This window comes from Canis lupus, chromosome 29 (assembly GCF_048164855.1).
Source record: "Canis lupus baileyi chromosome 29, mCanLup2.hap1, whole genome shotgun sequence".
NCBI lineage: Eukaryota > Metazoa > Chordata > Mammalia > Carnivora > Canidae > Canis > Canis lupus.
The window spans coordinates 30,199,287-30,222,630 of NC_132866.1; the positions used below are offsets into that span (position 1 = coordinate 30,199,287).

Genomic DNA, 23,344 nt, shown 5'->3' on the forward strand with positions numbered 1-23,344 from the left:
GAGGGAAGAGGGCCCAAAAAAGCCCGCCTCCAGCACTCACGGTGCTCCCACTCACCCCAACAGACCCCGCTCCCCTCCTCCCTCTGTGAATCATCCCTGTGTCCCCTGGACTCTGCAGCAGGGTGTGGTGAGAGTGTTCTCCATGGACCCGTACATAGGTGTGCACCTGCACCCCTCCAGCAGCTGCCTCCTCAGCACGCACATGTCCCACTCATCTCTGCACTCAGCCTTGGTCAGAGCACTAGCTTCTCAGACCCTCCTGTGTTCTCCTGACTCCCAAGGGTCTGGGCTGCATCGCACCACGCAATAAAAATTCAGGGACCTCGCTGGATGGCTGTTTCATTCTCTGGAATTCCCAGAGGGGCCACTGTGCTGTGCAGAGTGCCCTCAGTCTGTCCCGAGGAACTGTCCCTCCTAGGGCAGTGTCAGCTACCCCCCTACCTACCCCTGCTCTGACCTTGTTGCAGCCCTCCTGTGCACCCCGCCCTGGCCTTTCCCTGCTCCTTCTGGAGCAGATGGCCAGCTGGGCTCATAAACAAGCATTTCTCTCTCTCATAAAGAAGCATTTCTCCACCCTGGAGCACACTGGTTGCTCTGAACTTGCATCCTGGCCCCCACGCACCCACCCGACGTATCCCACACCCTGAACTCTCCAGTTCCTGCTTTACGGAGGGCTGAGGCAGCTGAGCCAAACCCAGAAAGTGAAAACAAGCACCCACAATCTACTTTGCCCTGCCAACCCCCCATGGGGGGCTCACCCACTGGCCAGCCCACCCCAAGCATTGATGGCATCCCTGACACACACGCGTACACACACAGGCACCCCACCTTCCTTTAAGCTAATTGTTTGCAAGTGACTCACAGCTGCCTCCCAGCCTGCTGGTGCTCATTTAGGGAAGGAAAATTCAGTGGCCCACATAAAAGTTGCTTTATTAAAGTGCAAAAATATTCCACCAACTGTATTCCCACCATCTGTTTTGCTGGTAATTCTTCTGAAAAGCGCAATTCTCTGTGCCTCTTTGGCCTTTGGCCTTTAAAAGCTGCGGGGGGTGGGGGTGACTCTGCTGCTCTTGACCTCTCAGCTGTGCTGGCTAATGGGGCCCCCTCTGTGCGCAGCCCCACTGCCTGACACATAGGCCTGGCAGACAGACGGCTCATAAACGCTGCACTCTAGGCCCTCACGCAGTGCCTGGAAAGGCCTGAGACGTCTGGGGACTTGAGAGGGAACAGCCGAGCCTGGGGACAGGAGCCTGGGCTCCCGTCCTAGCTCAGACACCTGCAAGTCACTTCCCCTTGCCAATGTCTACACCTGGAGAGTGGGGATAGACCACCCACGTCGCAGGGTAGTCAGGAGGATTCAGATCAGCCTCACACATGAAGGCGCCAAAGTCCATCCGCAGCCCCCACCCCTGCCTAATACATATTCTTTTTTTTTTCCTAATACATATTCTTATGCTCAGCTTCCCCCACTTTGAACCTCTCCCTGAGCTTCCAATGCACGTGACCTTTCCATACCTCTTTGCCTTGCCGAACCATCTGCCTGGACTGATCCTTCCCTGCCTCACAAACTCCTACTCCTCCTGCAACACCCAAATAAAATGACTTTTAACACCCGCCTCTCTCACCAAGTGGCCCCAATGCTATGGCTGCATGTTCCCAGTTTATTATAATAATCACTATCTTCATTGCCCGCTCCTACAGGAGGGGCCCGGGTTCATCTGCTTCTGGCTAAATCCCAGATCCCAGCATGATGCTTGGCCTGTGGTGGGGCTGGGCATGGAGGTGAAGTGAGCAGTAGAACAAAGGCAAAGCAGAAATGGGCTTTAGGGTCAGATGTCCCTAGCTGGGCAACTGTGGGCCATTTACATCACCTCCCCAGGCCTGAGCCCTTCTATCTCTAAAATGGAGATTGTAAATCTAGTACCCTCCCCGTGGTGCTGCCGAGAGGATCCAGTGCTAACACTGAGGACACCTGGTACAGTTTGGGGTACATATTCTCCGGCATTATTGCCAGTAAATGAAGGTACTTTGAGAACTACAGGGTGCCCCTCGTGCCTAAGAGATGATGGAGATAGGGACACCAAGGGGACAGTCAGCCGGGGCAGGGCTCACATTGCAAGGAAGAAGGCCTATCCTCCCCAGGAGTGCTAGAGCCCTAGGCCAAATGCCCATCTTACAGATAAAGAAACTAAGGTCCCAGACAGGGTGCCCGATTCGGCATAATAATCAGCAGCAGAGGAGGGAGCTCTGCTGAGATGTGTTCTCCTTGGCTTATTTATCTCATAGCCTGGCCCCTCCCTGGGTTTGGAGAGAGGGAGGAAGCAGGACTCAGAACAGCATGCTACAAACGGAATGTAAATTTGTGATTGTCTATGAATATTCGGTGACTCTTCTGAGTTATTTGTGGCACTTCAGTCAGGCTGGAAAATGTATTCATGTAGCTGTTCTCTTGGCTTAGGTGAGAAACATTTGCTATTCTTTGTCTCCTTCTTTTAGTGGAAAAATGTTTACTTTTTATATATGCCACTTCTTTTGGACACTATACAACCTAAAAACGCCAAGTCTCTTTAACTTCAAGTGACAATTTCAAAACAGAGGAAAAATCTACAGGTGATACCCAACCCCATCCCCCATCCCATATCCACCCTCCTCCTCCAAAAGGAATTATTATAGGAGGAGGGAGTAGGGGAAGAAAGGTTTATGCGAAATTTTTTCTGGCTTCTGGGTCTGCTCTGGGAGCCTCCCCTGGGTACCACTGCCCCACCTTTGCCCACAGAGGCAGGGGCTGCTCACCTTTGACACTTCTATAGGTGGCAGCTGGTCCCTACCCTCATTAACACATGGCACAGCAGCAGCCAGGCAAGGGGGGAGCCAGTGCAGGAAGGGTCCAGAGGCTGGGTGATATGGCTCACGGCAGGCAGCTTGCCCTGTGTGCTAGGACTCAGGGAGGAAGGTGGGGCAGGGCCCGTCCACACCACGCTGTCCCAGCCCTCACCCCCAGGGTGAATCTCTACACAGAGGAGTCTACACATGCATTCCCCTTAAAGTCTCGCTGTGGCTGCCAACCCTTTTCTAAAACACAGGAATCTTTTTTATACATGAACATGTGTCACAGACTACCCTCTGCCCCCATAGGGATCCTTGTAAAATCCATTGGTGACACCAAGGACCCAAAGCTGCTATAAATTCAGCAGCCCTTTCTGGTTTCCTTTGTTTTTCTAAGAGTATCTGCATACATTGAGGGGAGACAGTGCATACATGTGGGTGATGTATTGTTTATTCAGCCCACGAATGATGCTTGAGGGTATGATTGGATCTACAGACCCCTGAGCACCAGGCCCACATCTGATCATCCCTGGTGGGTGGTAATGAGGGGGCTACACCCTGTCTCCTACCTGGGCTGAGCACTGCCCTCTTCCCCAGGTGACCCACTAGAAGAGCTTCTGCCTACAGGTGAGGCCTAGCCCCCTCCCCCCCACCCCAATTCATCACCATTAGCCTGACCTTGGTGCAGTGACAGCCCTGATGCCTTAAGCAGGAGGCTGGGGCCAGCGCTGACACCGCCTGAACACCTGACAGATCTTTCCAAGCTGCTCTTTACCACTGTTGTAGCAACATGTGTGGATGGATTCTCCACGAATATTCTCTGAGCTTTGCCATTAGCTTTTATAAACATCTCAGCTTTGCAGAACGGTGCTTCTCATGTGCCTTGCACCATCCGCTTCTTTATCACCTCAGCTCAAGTGCCTTATCCTCGGGAGCCTGTCCCTGATCACCCACTCTAGAAAAAGCCCCCAGCCAGCCCCCAGTTCCTCTTTACCCACTTGCCTACTTTTGTTTTCTTCACAGAGCTTGTTAATATCTGATGTTATTTCTCTGTTCCTGTCTATCCCACCAGGAAGCCCCCTGAATGCAGGCACATTCCCAATGGCAAAAGAAAGCATGGCCCCTAGCAAGCTATAATTATAAATATAAATATTTTTAAAAATTAAAAAAATAAAATAAATATATAAACATATATTATAAGTGATAATATAAATATAAACATACAGTGACATGCCCAAGATTACATAGCAAGTAGCAGCAGAGCTGGAATTTGGCCCCAAGTCTCCAAGATGCCGGACCCTCACTATGTGCTTTCCAACACACCAGGCCAGTGGTACAGCTAAGATTTGAACCCGGGACTTCAAAGTCAACCTGCTAACCACCAGGCTTTACCTTCTTCCCTAAAACAGCTTCATGCTGATTGGCCTGTCCACTGGAATGTAAATTCTAGAGTTGTGTTGTCCAATATGGTAGCCACTAGCCAGGTGTGGCTATGGAAATGTAAATTAATTAAAATTAAATAGACTTTAAAATTCAGTTCTGTCTTCTGTCCCACAGGGAAGGATGAAGCCAGCAGTGTGGAGGTGACATGGCCAGATGGGAAGATGGTAAGCCGGGGTGTGGCCAGTGAGGAGATGAACTCTGTGCTGGAGATCCCCTACCCCCGGGATGCAGACCAGCTTCAGGACCCAGCCCCACTGGAGGTGAGTGGGGTGTCTGGGCCTCATAGCCAGAAAAGCAGGCCCCACCCACAGTCCCATGGGCTGAAGCTGGACTCCCAGGAATTTGCAGACTTTGCCCCTAGAATGGTGGAAGTCTTAGCAAAGAGCAGGCTTCATAACGATTCCTCTACTTGTAGTTTAGGTGGGGCTTTGTAGTTTAAGAGGGACGGGTTTTGTTAGGCATCACGGATCCCACATGAGGGGAAGGAGCAGGAGTTGGAACTGAGTGTGTTCTCGTCCTTCCCCGAGTTTCCTATTCTCAGAGCAAGCGGGAGGGGTCCTGGAGGAAGGGACTGCCCCCAGGCCCAGAGTTAAGAGCACCCCTCATTCTGGGGTGAGGGCGATGGCTGCTCTGTGGCCGTGATTAGGAGGGAAACTGAGGTAGGATCTTCTCAACTCACTGGCGTCTCGGTTTCTGCCCACCTTGCAGTGTGGCCAAGGATTCTCCCAGCAGGAAAACGGCCATTGCATGGGTGAGTTGCCTGCGGGCCCCAGGGGATGGGGCAGAGGCCAGAATCTCCCTGGGGAATGTCAGCCGGAGCCCTGGCAAAGCTCAGGTTGCAGATGAGAGGGGAGAAGTGGGGAGGGAAATGTGTTGTTTGTCCCTGGGGCTCCAGATGCCAAGACGAGTACCATGTGACTCACTAAGGTGGGAGCGATGTTAGTGGCCAGCAGGCTGAGTCACCGCAGTTCTGGGAACGAGGGTGCTTCCTGCCATGAATACAGACAGAATGGGTGTGGGGAGGAGACACACCCAAGACAGTGCTCACTGGGAGGCCTGGCCCCTGGGGGCCACAGTGGCGATGGTGCACATGCATCTTCCATGGAGAGCTGGTGGCTTCAGCTTGGCCAGCAGGTGGAGCAGCAAGCCCAGGGGCTGGCAGACAAGGATGGGTATGGGGGGGGCGGGGGCAGGGGAGCAACCCGTGGAGTGTGGTCACACAGCAGAAGGGAGATTGTAGCCTCGTGCTGTGCTGGGGGCAGGTAGCTCAACTCTCAGAGGACAACAGCTCTGTGAGGGTCCAGTGACCCTTCTAGAAGTCCTCCGAGGGCCTAGAGTGGAAGAGCGACAGCCAAGAGGCCTAGCATCTAAAAGACCCTCAACCCAATACCTTCCCTGTCAGTGACCAACAGTGTGGGGTCAGGTCAACGACTCCTCCTGCCTTTAGACGCTCAGGCAACATTCTTCCCAAGTCCACTCTGCCGATGCTCCTGAGTCCCAGGCCAGTGGGTTTGCTACTGAGGTTCAAGAGTAAACAAGACAGACACTCCCTGGCTTCCGGGAGCTTAGAGCTAGTGGGAGAGGCACGCGAGGAAACAGTGATGACCTCGCAGAGTGAGCAGGGCTGGGGGGGCGGGGCGGTATTATGTGGGAGTGCAAAGGTGGGGCCCTACACCAGCTGGGGAGGGCCTAAGAAAATGCCCCCAGAAAACACAAGGTCTAAGCTGAGGCCTGGTGGGTGACGGAGAGTTTGCCAGACAGGCAGAGGGGAGAAAGTGTTCAGGTGGAGGGCGCCACGTGAGCAGAGGACCACAGGTAAGAAAGTGAAGGAGTACAGCTCTAAGGGTGGCCTGGGAGGAAATGAGTCCCCTCCACTCTCCGTGTGACCATTCTAAATAGATGGTGCATGTCCACAGAAATTCCAGCATCTGGCCTGAGCACCAGCAGGACTCTGTGAGGTCACACTTAGGGCCACCCCTTCCTTCTTATCACCCACCAGATGTTTATGTGTTCGTGCAGGGTGCAGAGGATGCAGGCCAAGCACCTGCCCTGGAGTGGCATTTGCTCTAGTGGGGGCAACTACAAACATGTGACCTGACAGCTGGATGAGATGGGCTAAGAACCCTTGAAGCAAGGTGTCTCTGCAGACTGTTCTAGACAGAGTGGTCAGGGAGACGACCTTTGAGTTGAGACCTGAACGACGAGAAGGCCCAGCCACAGAAAGAGCCAAGGGAAGAACAAGTCCAAAGAGCATGAGGCAGAAACAAGGTTCAGCATGTGAAGGGATTGGGAAGGAGGCTGGCGTGCCTGGAGATGGTGCCAGAGCCAAGCGCTAAGTCAGGGAGGGTCTTAAGGTGTCCGGACTCTGTTCCTAGGGCCCTTTGCAGTTAAGTAGGAGAGTGGCATGGTGTGATTCACATTTTCAAAAGATCACCCGGGCTGCTGAATTGCAGATTAGATTGGAGGGAAGTGTGGAAGCCAGGGTGCCAGCCTGGAGGTAGCTGCAGACATCCAGGCAAGAGGTAGTACAGGCTAGGATTAGGCTGTGGCAGAGGAGGAGGACCTGGATGCACAGAGGGGTACTATGGGGGCAGAAAGGCAGCATCTGTTGTAAAATTGCCTGTAGAGGAAAGAAGAGGAACTAGGGATCACTCCTATCTGTGCTTGAGCAGCTGAGTGGGTGACAGTGGTGTTGATTGACTTAGGCAAGATAAGGTCACAGGGTGGAAGAAGTTTGAGGGCTGGGGGATCTAGAGTTCCATTTTGGACCTACTGACTGTGAGATACACATTAGATTCACAAGTCTGGAGCTCCAGGGACAGGTTGGGGCTGGAGATAGGAATCTGGAATCCCCCATGTGTGAAGGGCCTACCTACAGAAAGTGTGGTAGATAGAAGATCCAGAACCAAGTCTGACACCCCCAACATGTAGCAGTCAAGTAGAGGATGAGCCCGCCGAAGGGATTGAAGTGAGGAGCAAGGAAGTTAAGACCTAGAGAGAAGGACATGCCCAAGATCACAAAGTAGGTGGGACGGCAGAGCCTGAGCAAGGACCCACTGTCCCACTCCTCCCTGGTGAGTGACTCCCCTCACCTTTTAGACACCAACGAATGCATCCAGTTCCCATTCGTGTGTCCTCGAGACAAGCCTGTGTGTGTCAACACGTATGGAAGCTATAGGTGCCGGACCAACAAGAGGTGCAGCCGGGGCTACGAGCCCAATGAGGACGGCACAGCCTGTGTGGGTGAGTAAGGCCCCACCACAGTCCAGTAGGAAACAAGGAAGCTGTCTTCCACTGGGGAGCTCTGGGGAGGCCCCATATCAAGGTCCCCATCCCCTGACCTCTCCGGGCTGCATGGAGTCTCCTTAGACCCCCACTGGGTCTCCCGGGAAGACCATGACAGAGGTTTAGAGGATGCCCACCACTACTAGCACCATCTGAAGGGTCCCTGGGGTGCTGTGCCCTGGCCAGAGGCAACTGTTTTTCTTATTTCTCCCCTTTCACATGTCCTAAAACAGATGTTCCTACCTTAAAGTCAGGCCATCTTCTCCTACCAGGGATATAAACTAGCTCCTACTACTCGTCTTTGTCTGAATTTCTGAACTGGTATTTGTCTTCTTCCTCCCAAATGCTTCCCCCCACCCCCATCCTACCCCAACCCCCTTTCTCTTTTTCCCATTTCTCTCTCTCTCTCTCTCCCCCATCCTTTTTGCAGCTCAAGTGGCCTTTTTAGGTGGGTATCCTTCTGCTGCCTTTAGAATCTCTGAGCCTCTCTCTCGGGCCTCATATCTTTCTCTAGGCCTTGGACTTTGCCTTCAGTTATATGCACTTTAAACCCCAACAATAAAGGAAAAAAAAAAGAAAAAACTAACAACCTTTGTGGAAAACTAAATCTCTCCTGCTGCCTGTCTCTCTCTCCACACCCAGTAGATTCTGCTGCGTGCTCCCCCTGAATGGACCGCAGGGGTGGCCATCTTTGAAAAGGGAAGTTTGGGAGATAACAACGTTTATGTAATCTTAGTTATTTGTGAAGCCTTTCTTTGCCTGTTTTCTGAGGAAAACAAAAAAGGAAAGGCTCCCCTCTTACCCCATCTACCCTCCTTCACTTCTTCAGAAGAATCAAGATCGTCCTGTCTTTTCTGTATTCTCTGGGGTCCCAAGCACCCTGTTTCACCCTTAACAAAGATGGCTCCCAGGCGGTTGCTTGCTCAGTTGATTCACTCATGTATCATGTGCCTGCTGGTTTGGCCTGTGCTGTTTCTGCTCTGTGCGCCCTGACTTCCTGTGGTAGAGAAAGCCTTATTGGAATTGGTGGTTATGATGGGAGGGGAAAGGGTGGCCCTTTGGGACTCTTGATAAAAATGTTAAAGTTTGAATTTGCTAAGTCTTCCAGCCTCTTTCTGGAGAAATTATGCCAATAAACTCTCTGCTGGATATTAGTGCCTAGCTGGTGAAAACAAAAATGTGTCTGGGGCAAGTAGATGCTGACTGGAATGCTGAGTTAGCAGCATTCCGTCATGTGTTACTTGGAAAGCAGATCATGAGACAGGGAAGATGTCTGTCCGGAGCATGAGCAGTGGTTTGGATAGTGCACCAATGTTCACATTTGGGGGACTGGACCAGGCAAGGATGTAGGATGAGCAAGGGGCAGATGTGGAGGGAATATTCTGGGCCTTTTACCTGGAGGAAGTCGCTTCTCTACACTGGGCCTCAGTTTCCCTAAAGAGCAAGAGATTTAGTCTGATATATCCATAAAGCCCTTTCCTTTCTAAGACCCTTCAGTCTGGACTGAGACATGGCTAGTCTCAGGTTACCCTGATTTCTAGAAAGAATCTGACAACTTGGTCTCCTCTGCAATATGCTTAGAAACCTGGAAACTTCTGTAGCCAAGAGCACCCTTTGGGAATGATGTAACACCATAGAATACTTTCACAACCAGCTTGGGTAGTGAAGGCTTGTTATAAATCACAGATCTGTTCTTCATGAGGAAAAAAAAAGTTGCCCCAAGATATAATAAAATCACACTTAAGAATGCAGCAAGCATTTTAAAAACATATTTACAAAAACGTACCGTTCTCTAATATAATAATAATACTCCCAATAAATCACAAAATATGAATTCCTCATAGCTAGTACTGTCTTTACACTCAGAATAGGAGCTTAAATGAAAAGGTTCAAAATAAAAACAGCTACATTTTCACAGGAAAGCATCTAACAACTTAAAAATTGCTCCACTTCTGGGAAGCCCACTTCTGTGTGTTCACATAGAATTAAAGGTCTGGATGGGTCTGGAGAAGAGGCTCAGAGAAATGAAGTGATCTGCCCAAGGTCACGGAGCCAGCTGGCCCCCAGCCAACGCTTGAGCCCTTTCCTACCATGCCATCTTGTCAGGGGTAACAGACAGTGCTGTCACTGTTCAGACTATTCCCTAGTCATTCTGAAAGCTGCTGCTTTTTAGAAATGAACAAGTAGATCTAAGATAGTAAGATAAGTAAAACCCAAAACCCACAGAGGCAGTGGTTCCAAATGTAATGGCAAATGACAAGATAACAGTGTCCATTGACAGGCCACACACGACAGCACGAGAAATAAGGGACAGGACAGCTAGTGAGACAGCCTGCCAAGGACATCAGAAATTCAGGATGACAGCAAACTTCAGAGGATACCTCATAAAGTAATAACCATGAATCCTCGCACAATGAGTTTCTTATAACAGGGTATATTTATGTCGTTTTACCCTACTTGGTGGTGGGGCCAGATGAGTTACAAAGAGGAGTTCCAAATTCCCCCAGCTGTCAAGAACACAACTGCAATGTCCCAACTCCAGGGTAAGAAGACTTATTTTGGATATGATTCATTCATTCAACAAATATTAGTTGAGCACCTACTATGTGCCAGGTACTAAGCTAGGCCCTGGGCATACTATGGCAAGCAGAAATGACACAGTTACTGTCCCCACACTGTCTTCCTCCAGCCAAATGGAGGAGTCCAGTGCCTGGAATGAGAATAGGACTTATAGGGGCTTTCTGAAAGATCTAGCCAGATACTTGGGTTGCTACACCAGCAAGCAAGCTCTTTTCTTTTTTTTTAATATTGTATTTATTTATTCATGAGAGACACACAGATTGAGAGAGAGGCAGAGACACAGGCAGAGGGAGAAGCAGCCTCCATGCAGGGAGCCCGATGTGGGACTCGATCCGGGGTCCCCAGGATCACACCCCGGGCTCCAGGCAGCGCTAAACCGCTGCGCCACCGGAGCTGCCCAAGCAAGCTCTTTGCATTCATTCACTCAAATATTCATTCGGCAAGTATCCATTGAGAACTTCCTGTGTGACAAGCACTGAGTCCCTTCTACAAGGAAGGTGACACAGTCCAATGAGGGGATCAAGTCTCCTGTTCCCGAGATGCTTGTATTGAAAGAAATACGAGGCTAAAAGATACAGGAGGCCAACCAGGTACTGACCCAACTCAGCATTACCTGCCCCCCAAAAATAGGGCCTCCCCAGCGGGCTAGGGGAAATCCCTAGCTTTCTCAGAAATCCAGGCTTTCTGAGCCAAGTGCCCCCAGTCCAGTGCTGAGCTGGCCCCAGAGGGGTGGGCACCAAGCCACACCCACGCTAGCCAGGTACAAGATCACCATCCCTCTTTCTTCCAACTCCCCGTCCCCTGAAGCCCGCAGGTGCCCACACCCTTGCCTTCCCCTTCTAAGCACAGACAATTCAGTCCTCCCTTTGTCCCTTAGCCCCACTCGGGCTCCTGACTACTACACCAGACTTGAGTTTGTAACAAAAATTGCAAACAGCTCCAGGCATGGGCCGAATGGCATGGGCCTACGAGGGATCATGCGAACAGAGGAGCCGTGCCCCATCTGGGGCAGCCCTGGCTCACTCTAGTCATAACAGTAACACTAGTAATAATACCATTTTAATTCTGCCCAAGAACACTCCTCTCCCCAGAAACGTACCCCTTAACATGAGAAGAATAGCCACATTAAGCGAGCTTGGGGTGTCTGGGCCAGATCTAAGCTCTTTAGAAGAATCAGCCTGTATAATCCTCACAATAATCCCAAACGGAAAGTGCTGTGACAATCCCAGTTTTACAGAGAAGCTAAGTGGCTTGTCCGGCTCACACAACTGGGACAAACAGAGGAAGGACTTGATCAGAGCAGTCTGCCCACCCCCCCAGCTTGAGCTCTTAACGTGGAGCTTCCTTCCCATTGGGGGTGGCTAGCTGGTAACACGAAAGCCATTATCTCTCCATGCTGCCTAGGGGCAGAGGATGGGTGGGGAAGGAGGAAATGGAGTCCTTGAAGAGCCCAGGGTCTGTGACGGTCACCACGGAGTCACACTCCAGCTGCAAGGAATGGTGGCAGTGCCCCTGCTGAGTCCTCTCACCAGCCAGCTTGGCTGGCCTTAGCAAACACGGAGCTATGAATCACCCACGCAGCCTCTTCAAGCATCTACTCAGCTGCCAGCCCTGCTTTGGGGAGGTGCCATTCTGAGGGCCAAGAGTTTGATTATGTGTCACTCTGGCTGCTATGGCCCCCTCCCAGGGTCTGGGCCTCCCACCCTGACCGGTACCACTGAACTGTGACCCACGCAAGAACTCCACTCCAGCCTCCCAACAGGGCTGCTGGTCATCTCTCCGGAGCCCCATGGAGACAGGAAGACAAACGCTTCATTTCCTCAGGGAACCAGCTAGGTTTTTCCAGCAGATTCCAGAGTTATACCCCACCCAGACTGCCAGCCCAGAAGGCAAGCCAAGTCCCTCCCCTCCTCGCCTTCCCTGGGGTCAGCCACGTCTCTCCTTCAGTGTGGGCCAGAACCCCAGCCACATCCTGTCAGGGCTGATGTTGTGTCTCCTTAGCAACAGACACATCCCAGAAGAGGAAGGAGGAGGCGAGAGAGCACGGGTTGGTTAACACCACAGACAATGCCAACCCCGCCTTCAGCAGCCGTCTTCTTAAGGAACTGTGGTTGAACAGCAAAGTGATGGAAGGGTAGACCATGAGAGAAAAATGAGAAACAAGAAGAGAAGAGACCCTTTCTCAGGGAAAGGAGCTAACATTTACGGAACGCCTATCATACGCCAGGAACTTTACATGCATGTCCCCACGAATCCCCACACCCATGCTGTCGGATAAATGTTACTCATCTGTTTTATCACTGAAGAAGCAAGGCTCAGAAAGAACAAGTTCCCCAAGGTCATGTAGCTGGTTAAGTGTAAAAAGCCGTAATTCAGACTGGCAACTGGTTCCAAAGCCTGTGTTCCTAAGCCTTATGGGGAACCATCCCCAGCTAATTGACACCTGGGCAAATTATTTTTTTAAAGATTTTATTTATTTATTCATAAGAGACACAGAGAGAGGCAGAGACATAGGCAGAGGGAGAAGTAGGCTCCCTGCCCAATGTGGGACTCGATCCCAGGACCTCAGGATCACACCCTGAGCCAAAGACAGACGCTCAACTACTGAGCCACCCAGGCGTCCCTGGGCAAATTATTTAACAGACTGGCACTCGGCATATGTTGGTTGGACACATACTGTGTGCTGAGCATCACTCTTGTGGCTTGGCCTGTACCTCTGTGTCCAATACTGGCAAAGATTCCCGAATAGCCTAGAGACACATGGCAGGCACTAAAGAACATAATAAGTAAAGAATATAGTGTGTCAGAAGGCGCTAAGTCTCTCGGAGTGGAGGCAGCAGCGTGAAGGCCCATTTAGAGTGCTGGGCCGGAGGCAGAAGGGCCCTTTACACAGAAGGGTGAGGCAGGGTGGGCCACTCTGGGAAAGAGGCATTTGAGCAGAAATGTAAAGTAGGTGTGCTGTCCTCCCCAGGCTCAGTTTTCTCATCTGTAAAATGGAGATAATACCCACCTCACAGAGTCATTGTATTAAACAAGATGATATAAAACATTTGGCATGGTGCCTGGCACATAGTAAGCCTCAAATAAATCTTAAAAGGTTAATAATATTAATCAGTAGCAAAGTTCAGGACAGAGCCTGTGTGTGCTCAGTGCCACAGTTCCCAGGGCTCCCAGCACTCCCTGCCGTGGCCCGGGTCACCTGGGAGTCTGCAGTGAGGGAGACGAGGAGGACCTGACCCCCCTCGGGCAGCTGACAGCTTTGCAGGGAAGAGACCTCAAACCAAAAATAGCCATAAGGGAGCAGAGCAAACCTTCCTGGGGCTCAGGCTGTGGCCCTGTTCAGCTGAGTTCTCACACAGCACCAGTCCCAGAGAGAATAATCCTAAAATAAGGTAAACTGACCAAGGAGAGTGTGCAATCCACCAGGCTATGCGGAGCATAGGTCTACCGGCAGCTAGTGACCCGGCCTGAGGATTGGGCCCTCCGCTGCCACAGATGCCTAGAGCATTAGGTACAGAGGGACCTGAGAAGTCATTTCGTCCTGCCCCATCCTTTTCAGCTGTGGGGCCCAAAAGGAATGGTGACTTCCAGGGACCACAGCCTAGCAGGGAGTCTGACTCCTACTTGGGGCTCCTCCTTGCTCACTCTGCCTCCTTCTCCAGAAAGCTCAAAGTATTTCACAAGCACAGTTGTGTCCACAGTTTCCAAAAATATGAGACAGGGGGAGGAGGACACAGAGCAGAGTTCTTTCCGTGGTGCTGACCCACCATCAGAGTCAGGGTAAGTGCCCAGCAAGTGAACCCATGAACCATGCTTGGCTCATGGAACCCCGCTAAGTAAGATCCGAATGGGGATTCTAGGTGCACAGAGGGTCCTACACAGCTGAGAAGGGAGGCTGCAGCGAGGTCGGAAGCAGAGGGTGAGGGTGGGGACAGGAGGAAGACCTGCATCACCCCTTCCTGGAAGTCCCTGCCCAGAACCTCATGAGCCTGACCCACCTGCCAGGAGGGAAGTCTGGGCCCAGAACAACTGCTGTAAAGGGAGCTCATGGTCCGTCTTCATAGCCAGCCCCAGAGCAGCCATGAAGGACCTACCACCTAGAATCATTTAATGTATGGCCTCCCTCCACCACAAGATCCATCTAAGGGCTGACTCTCCTCCCTCCACCCCAGACCTGAGTGCAGTGCTCCTGGGGAAGGAGAGAAGTGCAGTCACCTCCCTGGCCGCCCATGGGGGGCCGTGGCAGAGGAACAAGCTTGGGCCACAGGGAGGAAAGTAAACCCCATACACACCTTCATTGCACGTTCAGCTCCCCCAGCTCAAGATTTACAGACACAGAGAGGAAGGAGGGTGGAGAGGGGTCTCAAAGCCTCACCCCCACGCAGAATGTGTCTCATATGCCAGAAAGCCACATTCTTTCTTAGAGAGCTGTTCCAAAATCCTCTGGCCCTCCCTCCCTCCTTCCTTCCCTCCTTCCTTATACCCCTAAAATGTTCTCTTCGCCCTGAGACCCTGGGATCAGATGGACAAAGGCTTGACTCCCAGACACCCCACCTACATGACCTGTTAATGACCTTGAACACACTACTTCCTCTCTCTGAGCCTCAATTTCCTCCTCCACAGAATGGGGGAGCCGGCAACCTCACAAAGCTGTCGAAAACCTCACAAAGCTCAGGCATGCAAGGTGTACAGTGCCGTGCCTGGCTGGTAAAATGCAGATATTATTAAAAGATCTGTCCCAGGCCTTTTAATCTCTTGCTTTCACTTCTAGCACTGCCTGATTTTACAACAATCCATAAGTCATTAACTTGGGCGATGTTAAACCTATAAGAATCCTTCCCAACGAGACACATCCATCACTCAAATGCAGAGTTCATTTGGGGACCAGGTTACACAGTATCTTCCCTTTGAAGAGCTCCAGCCCTGTATTTAGATCTGCACTGGGAGCACAGGGCCGATCGGTAGCCATCCATTCACCTGCCTCTCCAGGTTCTGCGAGCATCCATCTCAAGCCAGCCATCCTCTCGCTCACCTCTGAACCATCAGTCATCTCCCAGCACCCATCTTCTCTGTATCCATCCACTTGTCCATCTGTCTATCCATCCACTCACCCACAGTACTTCACTCCGTAGAGCCCCAGACCCAGACTTTCCAGGAAGCAGCCCCACGGGGATTTACCCACCTTAAAATGGTGGTGTTCAGGGAGCACCAGGCAGGGGCCAAGTGAGGTCAGGATGCATGCTTCCTCCTCTCACCCTCTCCTCCCAGGTCAGGTGGAGATCGTGAACAGAGCCACGAGATCATGGCCACGAGACCACGGCCAGAGCAACTCAAAGCAACTGCCCAGCACAGGGGATGGCCTAGGGTCACTGCCTCTAACCTTTAATTGAGTTAGTGGCCACGTGCAATTGTATCATTCAGTGGCCACTTACCTGTCTGTACCTGCCTATGCTACTTCTCCTTCTCGGCTCACATTGCCCCGGAGCCAGAGGATTTCACATCTGAATATTCCTGTCCTTCCCGGTGGGCTGCATTTCCCATCCACCTGCCAAGGGCGAGGCACTGTGACAGGCACATGGGGCAGAGGGAGGGAGTTGGTGGAGATGAGTAAGACTAGGTCCCCAGCCTTCAAGAGTTTCCCAATGGGGGCACCTGGGTGGCTCAGATGGTTAAGCGTCTGCCTTCAGCTCAGGTCATGATCCTGGGTCCTGGGATGGAGCCCCACATGGGGTTCCCTGCTCAGCAAAGAGTCTGTTTCTCCCTCTTCCTCTACCCTTCCCCCGTGCTCCTGAGCTCTTGCGCACTCTCTCTCTCTCTCTCTGGCTCTTGCTCTTGCTCTCAAATAAATAAAATCTTAAAAAAAAAAAAAAAGTTTAGCAAGGAACTAGGGACAGGGTAAAAAGCCATTGCCTTCCACAAAGTCCAGTAAGCTGGATATAACATTTCCCCCTTCCAGGGCCTTGCTCAGACTGCTCGCAGGTGCTAGCTGGTCCCCAATCACTTTTCCATTACAGCAATCGATAACTTGAATTACTCCAAAATAACTAGGCCCATCATGCCTCTGCAAAGCTAATTTTTCTGTGTCCGCATTTGCCCACGTGTTTCTCCCTGGGTCTGAAATCTGTCTTTATGAGGCAATCCAGGTAGAACAGAGTCTTTCACTGTGACACACTGGTAGAACGAGAGCAGGATTTGGGGTCTGACACTTGGGTTTAGGTCTTTACTCTGACACTCACTAGCTGTGGGCACTTGTCGAGCTACCTAACCACCTGGAACATCAGTTTCCTAATCTATAAAATAAGAATTCAAATATAGCCACCTACCAGAGTGTTAGAGAACTAAATGGAATAATAATGTACATGAATGTTCCTGGCATATATTAGGGAATCAGTGAACCCTTGGATAAATATGTTTATTCTATGCAAGAATCTTAAACCTAGCTTTAAGTCTGTATCACAAGGCTGCCGTATAATGAGGTCCTAGTGTAACTTCAGCAATAATAATAATATTTTATTTTGGAGAAACAGATTATCATCTACAAAGATGCATTCTCATCGTGCTGGGGCTCAGGGTAACAGATGACAGAGCTGGGACTCAGGGGAGCTTAGTGCATTGCTCGGGGTTGGCAGACTGCTACAGCCAGCCCTCTGACTCCTTTCTCACTTTTCCACCTCCCCCGCCATCCCCAATTCAAAACCCCAAGTCCGGTGCAACTCCAGAACTCATGCTAAGTTCTGCCATTGGGCAGATGTGGAACCGCCAAGCCCGTTAAATAGCCCCTTAGAGGAAGAGCCATGAGCTCTGCACAGTCGGCCCTGGGTGCTGCCAGAGATTAAATCTTCCCAAATTTGCCTGAGAAGGGTCAGATGGAAACCTCAAAGGGATCGGGAACACCTATTTCATGCGGAGCACATTCCCAGCCAGTGTCTTACTGACTCCTCAAACCCCTTGTTCTCAGCCTTTTCTTAGGGGGTGATCCCTTTTGCAAATATGCTGAAAGCTGCAGATTCTCTTCCCCAGATAAAGGCACATCATTTTGCACAGAAGTGCAGAAGGTGGGGCCAGGGCTCAGAGCTCCCAGGGTAAACCTGGGCTGTTTTATGATTTTCTTAAGTACCAGGGACCTTCATCTCTTTTGGAGGCCTCACCCCTCATTATATCAAACATTGTCATAGACATCCACAACTCATACTAAATTACACACACACACACAGAGTTAAATTACAGTTGACTATTTGACAGTGTTACTTTTTGTGATATACAGTGAAACATTCAATTCAGTTTTGTGTTTTCTTTTCCTATTTTGGAGCCCATAAACCTTTTTGGCAAATTTTATTGAAATGTACCGTACATATAGAAAAAGACACAAATCTTAAGTGTACAGCTCAATGAGTTCTCACAAAGTGAACCCATCTGTGTCACCAGCACTCTGCTAGAGAAACAGATTGTGAGCACCCAGAAGCCTCCCCAAGGCCTCCTTCCGTGCACTGCACCCCACCCCAGGACACCTGCTCTCCTGACTTCTACCACCATAGATTCATTGTGCCTGTATTAGAATTTGTTATAAGTGGAGTCATAGCTTGCACTCATTGTGTGTATCGTTGCTTTTGTGGAACTGAAAAACTTTTATTCGGGTCTCAGACATTTTCTGAGGCCTGTGAAAAGGCTCCTAGGCTCTAGGTACTGTCGAAATCAGGGGTGCTTGACCTCATTTTCACACTAGAATCTCCAGGGAGATTTTTTAAAAATCCTGATGCCCAGGCTGCACCCCCAGAACAATGAAATCAGCATCTCTGGGGCTAGGAACCGACATCGGTGTTTCTCTTGCTCACCAGGTGACACCAATTGCAGCCAAGGATGAGAGGCACTAGTCCAAGTAATTTTGTAAAATATTAGGTTCCCTATTTTACAGCTGGGGAAGGAAGCTGAGGCTCAAGGAGTCTCCACCATGTGCTACTCTCATGAAGCCTGAACTCCAATTCAGGTCTCACCAGGATCACTATTTGCATTGCTTTCATCCTTGGCCAATAGTAAAGCCAAAACCAGGTGCAGGTGCCTCCTGCCAGGAACTTTCCTTACTGTAAGTCCTTCCAGAGCTGCGGAGAAGGGAGCCGAGTGATCCCAGGAAAAGGGCAGCACCCCAGGGGCTGGCTGTAGGGAGAGCCACCACCAAATGGATTCCATCTTTGCTGCACGTCCTCTGAAAGCAGGTGGAAGTGGCTGCAAGGTTCTAGGAATGTTTCCAGCTGCTTGATTCCGGGGTGCAGTGCACGACTCCACCACTTGGTGGCACAATGAGCTTCTGTAAATGCTGGGGTTCTCCCACACCCCAGAGGACGCTAGAAAGCAGAGTAAGGCGGCAGTGAGGACAGGGGAATGGTAATCCAGAGCTGCCTGCCTGTTCCAGGCTGGCAATGGGGAGGCAGAGACATGGCTGTGACTGGACCCGTGGGAGAGCCCACGTCCCCCATAACTGAGACACCAGAGGAAAGCCAGGGAGAGAGAAGCCACACCTCACCTGCTTCTCCCCACTCTGCCTTCACCACGCTGCCCCTGCAGGCCCCACAGTTCTGTGGAGAGCACAGCCCACCCGCACTCCCATGATGCCTAGAGGTACCAGCCCTGGCTGGGAGGGACCAGGCACAGCTCCACGTTCTTATCTGGCGATCTGTCAAACCCTCACCTAGCATGGCTGAGGACCTTGAGCTCTGACAGGGTCCCCGAAGCTGGATTGATCATCTTCCACAGTTTGGAGTCACATTGCCTAGATTCAAAGCCAAGCTCTGCCCACTTCCTAGTTGTGTAACTTTGGGCAAGTTATTTAACTTCTGTGAGCCTCAGTCTCCTCGTCTATAAAATGGGGATAATAGTCCACACCACAGGGTTGTTGTGAGGACTGAATGACTATGTGGGGTCATAGTCTAGTGCCTGGCACGTAGTGATAAATGTTAGCTACTATTTATTATTATTGCTAATAATAACCCTGCAAACAGGACAGAAAGAATCTACCTGCATGTTAAAGAACCATTGTGATCGCCCACACACACCCCAGGTTTGAGCACAGGCAGTGAGTCCAGCCTGCCTCCTGGTTCAGGCAAAGGCCCAGCTGCCCCTTCAGAGCAGCAAGTTCAAGTGTGAAAGCCACCCAGAGTGCCACTCAGCACCACCCAGAGGGGGATCTCTCCAAAGCCCCCATCCTGAGGCTGGACATTGTCCCCACAGTCTGGTGAGAGCCTCTCTTTGTCCACAGACCTGAGTGTGTGACCCTGGCCACCCTGCAGCCTAAGGCAACTTCCATCAGGATACCATCCCTGTGGTGTCTTAGTGAGCATTGAGTCAGGTTCTAAATTTGGTATTGTCAACCAGCTGTGTGACCTGGGGCAAGTCATGTGACCGCTCTGGGCCTCCATTCTGCCCCATTTAGATGATCTTTAAATCCCCTCCCAGCTCTAGCATATGGTTTTACCACAGTATCTGGCACACGGTAGGTGCTCGATAAATGTTAGTTTTATAAAATGCAAGACACAACCCTGCTAAGCTCCAACACTCACATGCTTTCCTAGTCTTTAAAGCTGAGTGACTTCTGTGATCCACTCCCTAACAGGGCCCAACCTAGGTTAAGAGCTCAAACCATGGGCATTTAATCAATTTATAACTTACTTTTGACCTGGTTTTTAACCGAGCTATTCCCTCCACCCAGGGCTGCAAGCACCCATAAAAGCTCCAGATTAGAGGATCCTTAATGTAGCCTCCCCAAAGACCACAAGCTCCAAGAAGACAGGATGGGTCCTGCCCATCTCAGATTCACTGCTTCTTCAGGAACGCACTCGCACTCAGCCCCACCTCCTTGGCATGAGGCGGGTGGGGAGCTGAGCCTCCCCTCACTGTGGTTCTGGGGCATAGAACTGGCACTCCATCACATTAGGGGAGAGAAGCAGCACAGAGCCTCAAGCTGGGCAAGTCCTTTTATTGGAAAAAGAAATAATAAAACCAAAGGCCACTGCATCACCTGTGCCCAGCCATCCCACAGGAGAGGCACAGGTCAGACATAAGGCCCAGCCACACAGTGGGCCAGGGTGAGCACGGACCAGGCCCAGGGGTCAGGGGGCTGCCGTGGAACCCACTGGTTGCCACCCTCTGTGGGGGATCCTTGCACCAGGACAACCCCACCCCACCCCCCGACTCAGGTTCAGGGACCAGGCTGCCCTCTTCAGTTCCTGGGTAGGCACCTTCCTCGCCTATGCCATTCTTTTGTCCAAAGGAAAACCAGACCCCTCTTTGGTTCTAGAAAGCTACCTGCAGTGTCTAGTCTTTCACCTGCACTTTGAGCACCTCCTGCCAGCTGAGGCAGGCAGCCTTCCCTGTCCATCATCAGGGCACCAGGACAGGGCTGCTTCCTTCCCACTGGCCACCCTGGGCCTTGGCAGGCAGGGCCTCATTGCCTGGGTGCTTCTCTTCCCTTTCAAGAAAGGAATTTGCCTTTTCCCCCTGCAGGCTGCCACCTCCTTTGAACATCCAAGGAAGCCTCACTCATGCAGCCTTAGAGAGCTCCAGAGCTTGGGTGGGCTGAATATGCAGCATGTGTGGTCCTGTTGCCATGTCACAGGGGGTTTGGGAGAGGGACACAGAAGGCCCCAGAAGGTTGGCTCTGCTCTCCCAGACCCCCAACGTCTCTTCTGCTAGAATGTACACAGTGGGGAGAACTTTGCAGGTGGGGGAGAGACCAGGAAGAAGAGCCAAGCTGGCAGCCCCAGGCAAGGGGCAAGGAGCTTTAGGACATTTATTTACAAAGGACAGGCTGGACCCATGCAGGGAAGCAGCCTCAGACCATCACATACAAAGAAGACAGGATGCAGAGAAGGGCAACCAAAGGAACCTGGCAACCAAAGGGAACAGACGAGTGCATGGTCATATACACGTACACATGCACTCACACACAGGTGCACCCACACGTGTGCACACACACTCACAAAGGGCACTCACACACATGCATCCACGTGTGTGCTCATGCACACACCTGCACGCCCACACGCACATTCATGCCCATGGTGCACTCATTCTCACATACACACGGGTTGTAATCTCGAGAAGTTGGCTCCAGTGGTGGAGGTTCAAACCTCCCAAAGCTACATGTCTCCACGATGCATTTCTCTAGGCTCCCATATAACCTCTCAGAGCCCCACGCTGCGTGCCCCACAGCCAGCACCTGGGGTCCTGCACAATCTCAGGAGTTGGGTGTCTCTTGACAAGGCCAACGTGGCCTCCAGGCTTTGAATGGAGGAAGGGGAAGCCAGGAGCGTAGGAGGGGTCAGGAGGGGACTGAGTGGCTCCCATCTCCCCAGACCTCGAATTCCGTGGAGGCAGGATCACAGACAGGCAGAGCCCTTGCAGTGGCACCAGAAAGAGCAGACACTGGGAGACAGCCACGGGGAGCAGGACCCTGGCGGGAGAGAGTCCTGGTGGATATGGGATTTGGAGTGAGGGATCATGCGGGGTGGGACTTCTCTCTGGGACCTGAGCCCCCCTTCGGGGTGTTGGGAGAGCAGCAGAAGAAAGGGGCTGTCCAAATTGTGTTGCCCACGCCGCCCCAGCCTTCCCCTGGAAGATCTGGCGGGGAGGGACCAGTCCTGCCCCCTACCCCCCACCCCCGAGGAAAGTGCCAGGGCAGGAAGTGGGCCGACTGCGGGAGGGGGCGCGGGAGACAGCCCCGCGGGACCCCGGGCCAGTCACCCTCCCTCCGCCCCGGGGGCAGCGGGGCGCACAGAATGACTCAGAAGCGGGTGCTCTGGTAGCGCAGCCGCCGCAGGTCTGAGAGGCCCTCAGTCCGGCCGTACACCTCCCTGCAGGGACTCTCGGCCAGTCACCGGGCCCCCGCCCCGCCGCCCCCGCCGCTGCTGCCGCTGCCCGAGCTGCTGCCACTGCTGGAGCTGCCGCTGCTGCACCGGTCCTCGTAGATGGAGATCTCGATCTGCGGCGGCGTTAAGGAGGGACCCCTGGCCAGCTGCCCAGAAGGGGCGGACGGACCTGCGGACGGAGGCCTGCAGGGGAGCTGGAGGCCGAGCTATACCCCCCACCCCCGCACCCTCCGGGCAAGACCGCAGCAGCCCCACAGCAGCCCCACAGCAGCCCGAGGGCCGAGCTGGCAGCCGCACACCCCATCAGAAGCTTCCGCCCCAGGGGGTCTAATTACCCAACCCCAGGACCCTTGGTTTCACTGCAGGCAAGTGGGAGGGCTTCGGTGCTCTGGCTTCAGTCCTGACTCCCTGCTCGGTAGCGATGTGGCCTGAGACCAGGCATTTAACTTGTTAGCCATGGATGATTGCCTCTGCAAGATGGTGGTGGCAGTAACAGAGTCTCAGGCTGTCTGGGGACGGGCTGAAATAACACGTGAGGCCCGAAGCACAATGCCCGGTACTTAGTAAAGGCTCAATAAAAAGAGGCCCTTCTCACAGGGCTTTGTAAACAGAAGATTCCAGTATTTGTGCTTTCTTTACTTTTTCCTCTCAATTTTCAAGTGAAATTTCTTTTTTTAACAACTTAACTCTTGTTGCTAGTGACTGGGGATGGGATGCGGGCACACACTTTCCCAGGTGAGGAGACCTATAACCCACCCCTGGGCCAGCAGCCCACAGATCATTTTTCCGATCTGTCAAAGGACAGACGCCCAGAAGTACAGGAGACTATAGACAGGTAAAGGGCCACAGAGATTTGCATATTCCCTGAGGGGCAGTACAGCCTCATAGCTAAGTGTAGGCCTGGACTCCAGTCTTGGCTCTGATGATCACCAGCTGGGTAACCCTGAGCTGAGTGACTGAACCTGAACCTGAGCCAGTGACTGAACCTCAGTGTGCTCAGGGACAAGGAGAATATAAGTCATCCACCTTTAGGGGTATTAAAAGCAGTTAATATGATACCTCCCATGTATTAAGCACTGAATAAATGCAGCCCAATAAAAGCAAACCCTAAAATTCATAAATAGCATTGATAACTTGTGGTGGAAGAAGGAGTCAGATGACCCAAGATGTGAGAAGTCCTAGGAAATCCCCTAGCAGGGGACCCTAGGGTAGTCCCTATTTTTTGGTAGCCTCACTGTGGGCCCTACTGGACACAGAACAGCCAGGAAGGATACAACCCTCATCCCGCGCTCCACCGGGTCTGTGAGCAGGAGGCCTCGAGGGGCAAAGATCTTCTCATTCTGCTCCTGGATGTA

At 52.0% G+C, this 23,344-nt stretch overlaps 1 protein-coding gene and 1 long non-coding RNA gene across 6 annotated transcripts in view; one reads left to right on the forward strand and one right to left on the reverse strand.

The window, feature by feature from the left end:
* Positions 1-23,344, forward strand: part of CRTAC1 (cartilage acidic protein 1) — a 156,332-nt gene that overhangs the window by 126,206 nt on the left and 6,782 nt on the right. Inside the window, exons 12-16 of one of the 5 annotated variants that reach the window (XM_072805771.1) lie at positions 4,384-4,529; positions 4,978-5,020; positions 7,369-7,512; positions 7,985-8,002; positions 21,981-22,602. In XM_072805771.1, the coding sequence (XP_072661872.1) occupies positions 4,384-4,529; positions 4,978-5,020; positions 7,369-7,512; positions 7,985-8,002; positions 21,981-22,117 (488 nt within the window). In that variant the 3' untranslated portion in view covers positions 22,118-22,602. Of the gene's footprint in view, positions 1-4,383; positions 4,530-4,977; positions 5,021-7,368; positions 7,513-7,984; positions 8,709-21,980; positions 22,603-23,344 lie in introns of those variants that run through there. The other 4 variants (XM_072805774.1, XM_072805772.1, XM_072805773.1 and 1 more) reach the window with 4 other exon arrangements.
* Positions 20,082-23,257, reverse strand: LOC140621041 (uncharacterized). The gene is made up of 2 exons (XR_012020774.1): positions 22,325-23,257; positions 20,082-22,158 (listed from the first exon to the last, which is right to left on the reverse strand). It is a non-coding gene; the product is annotated as an uncharacterized lncRNA (long non-coding RNA).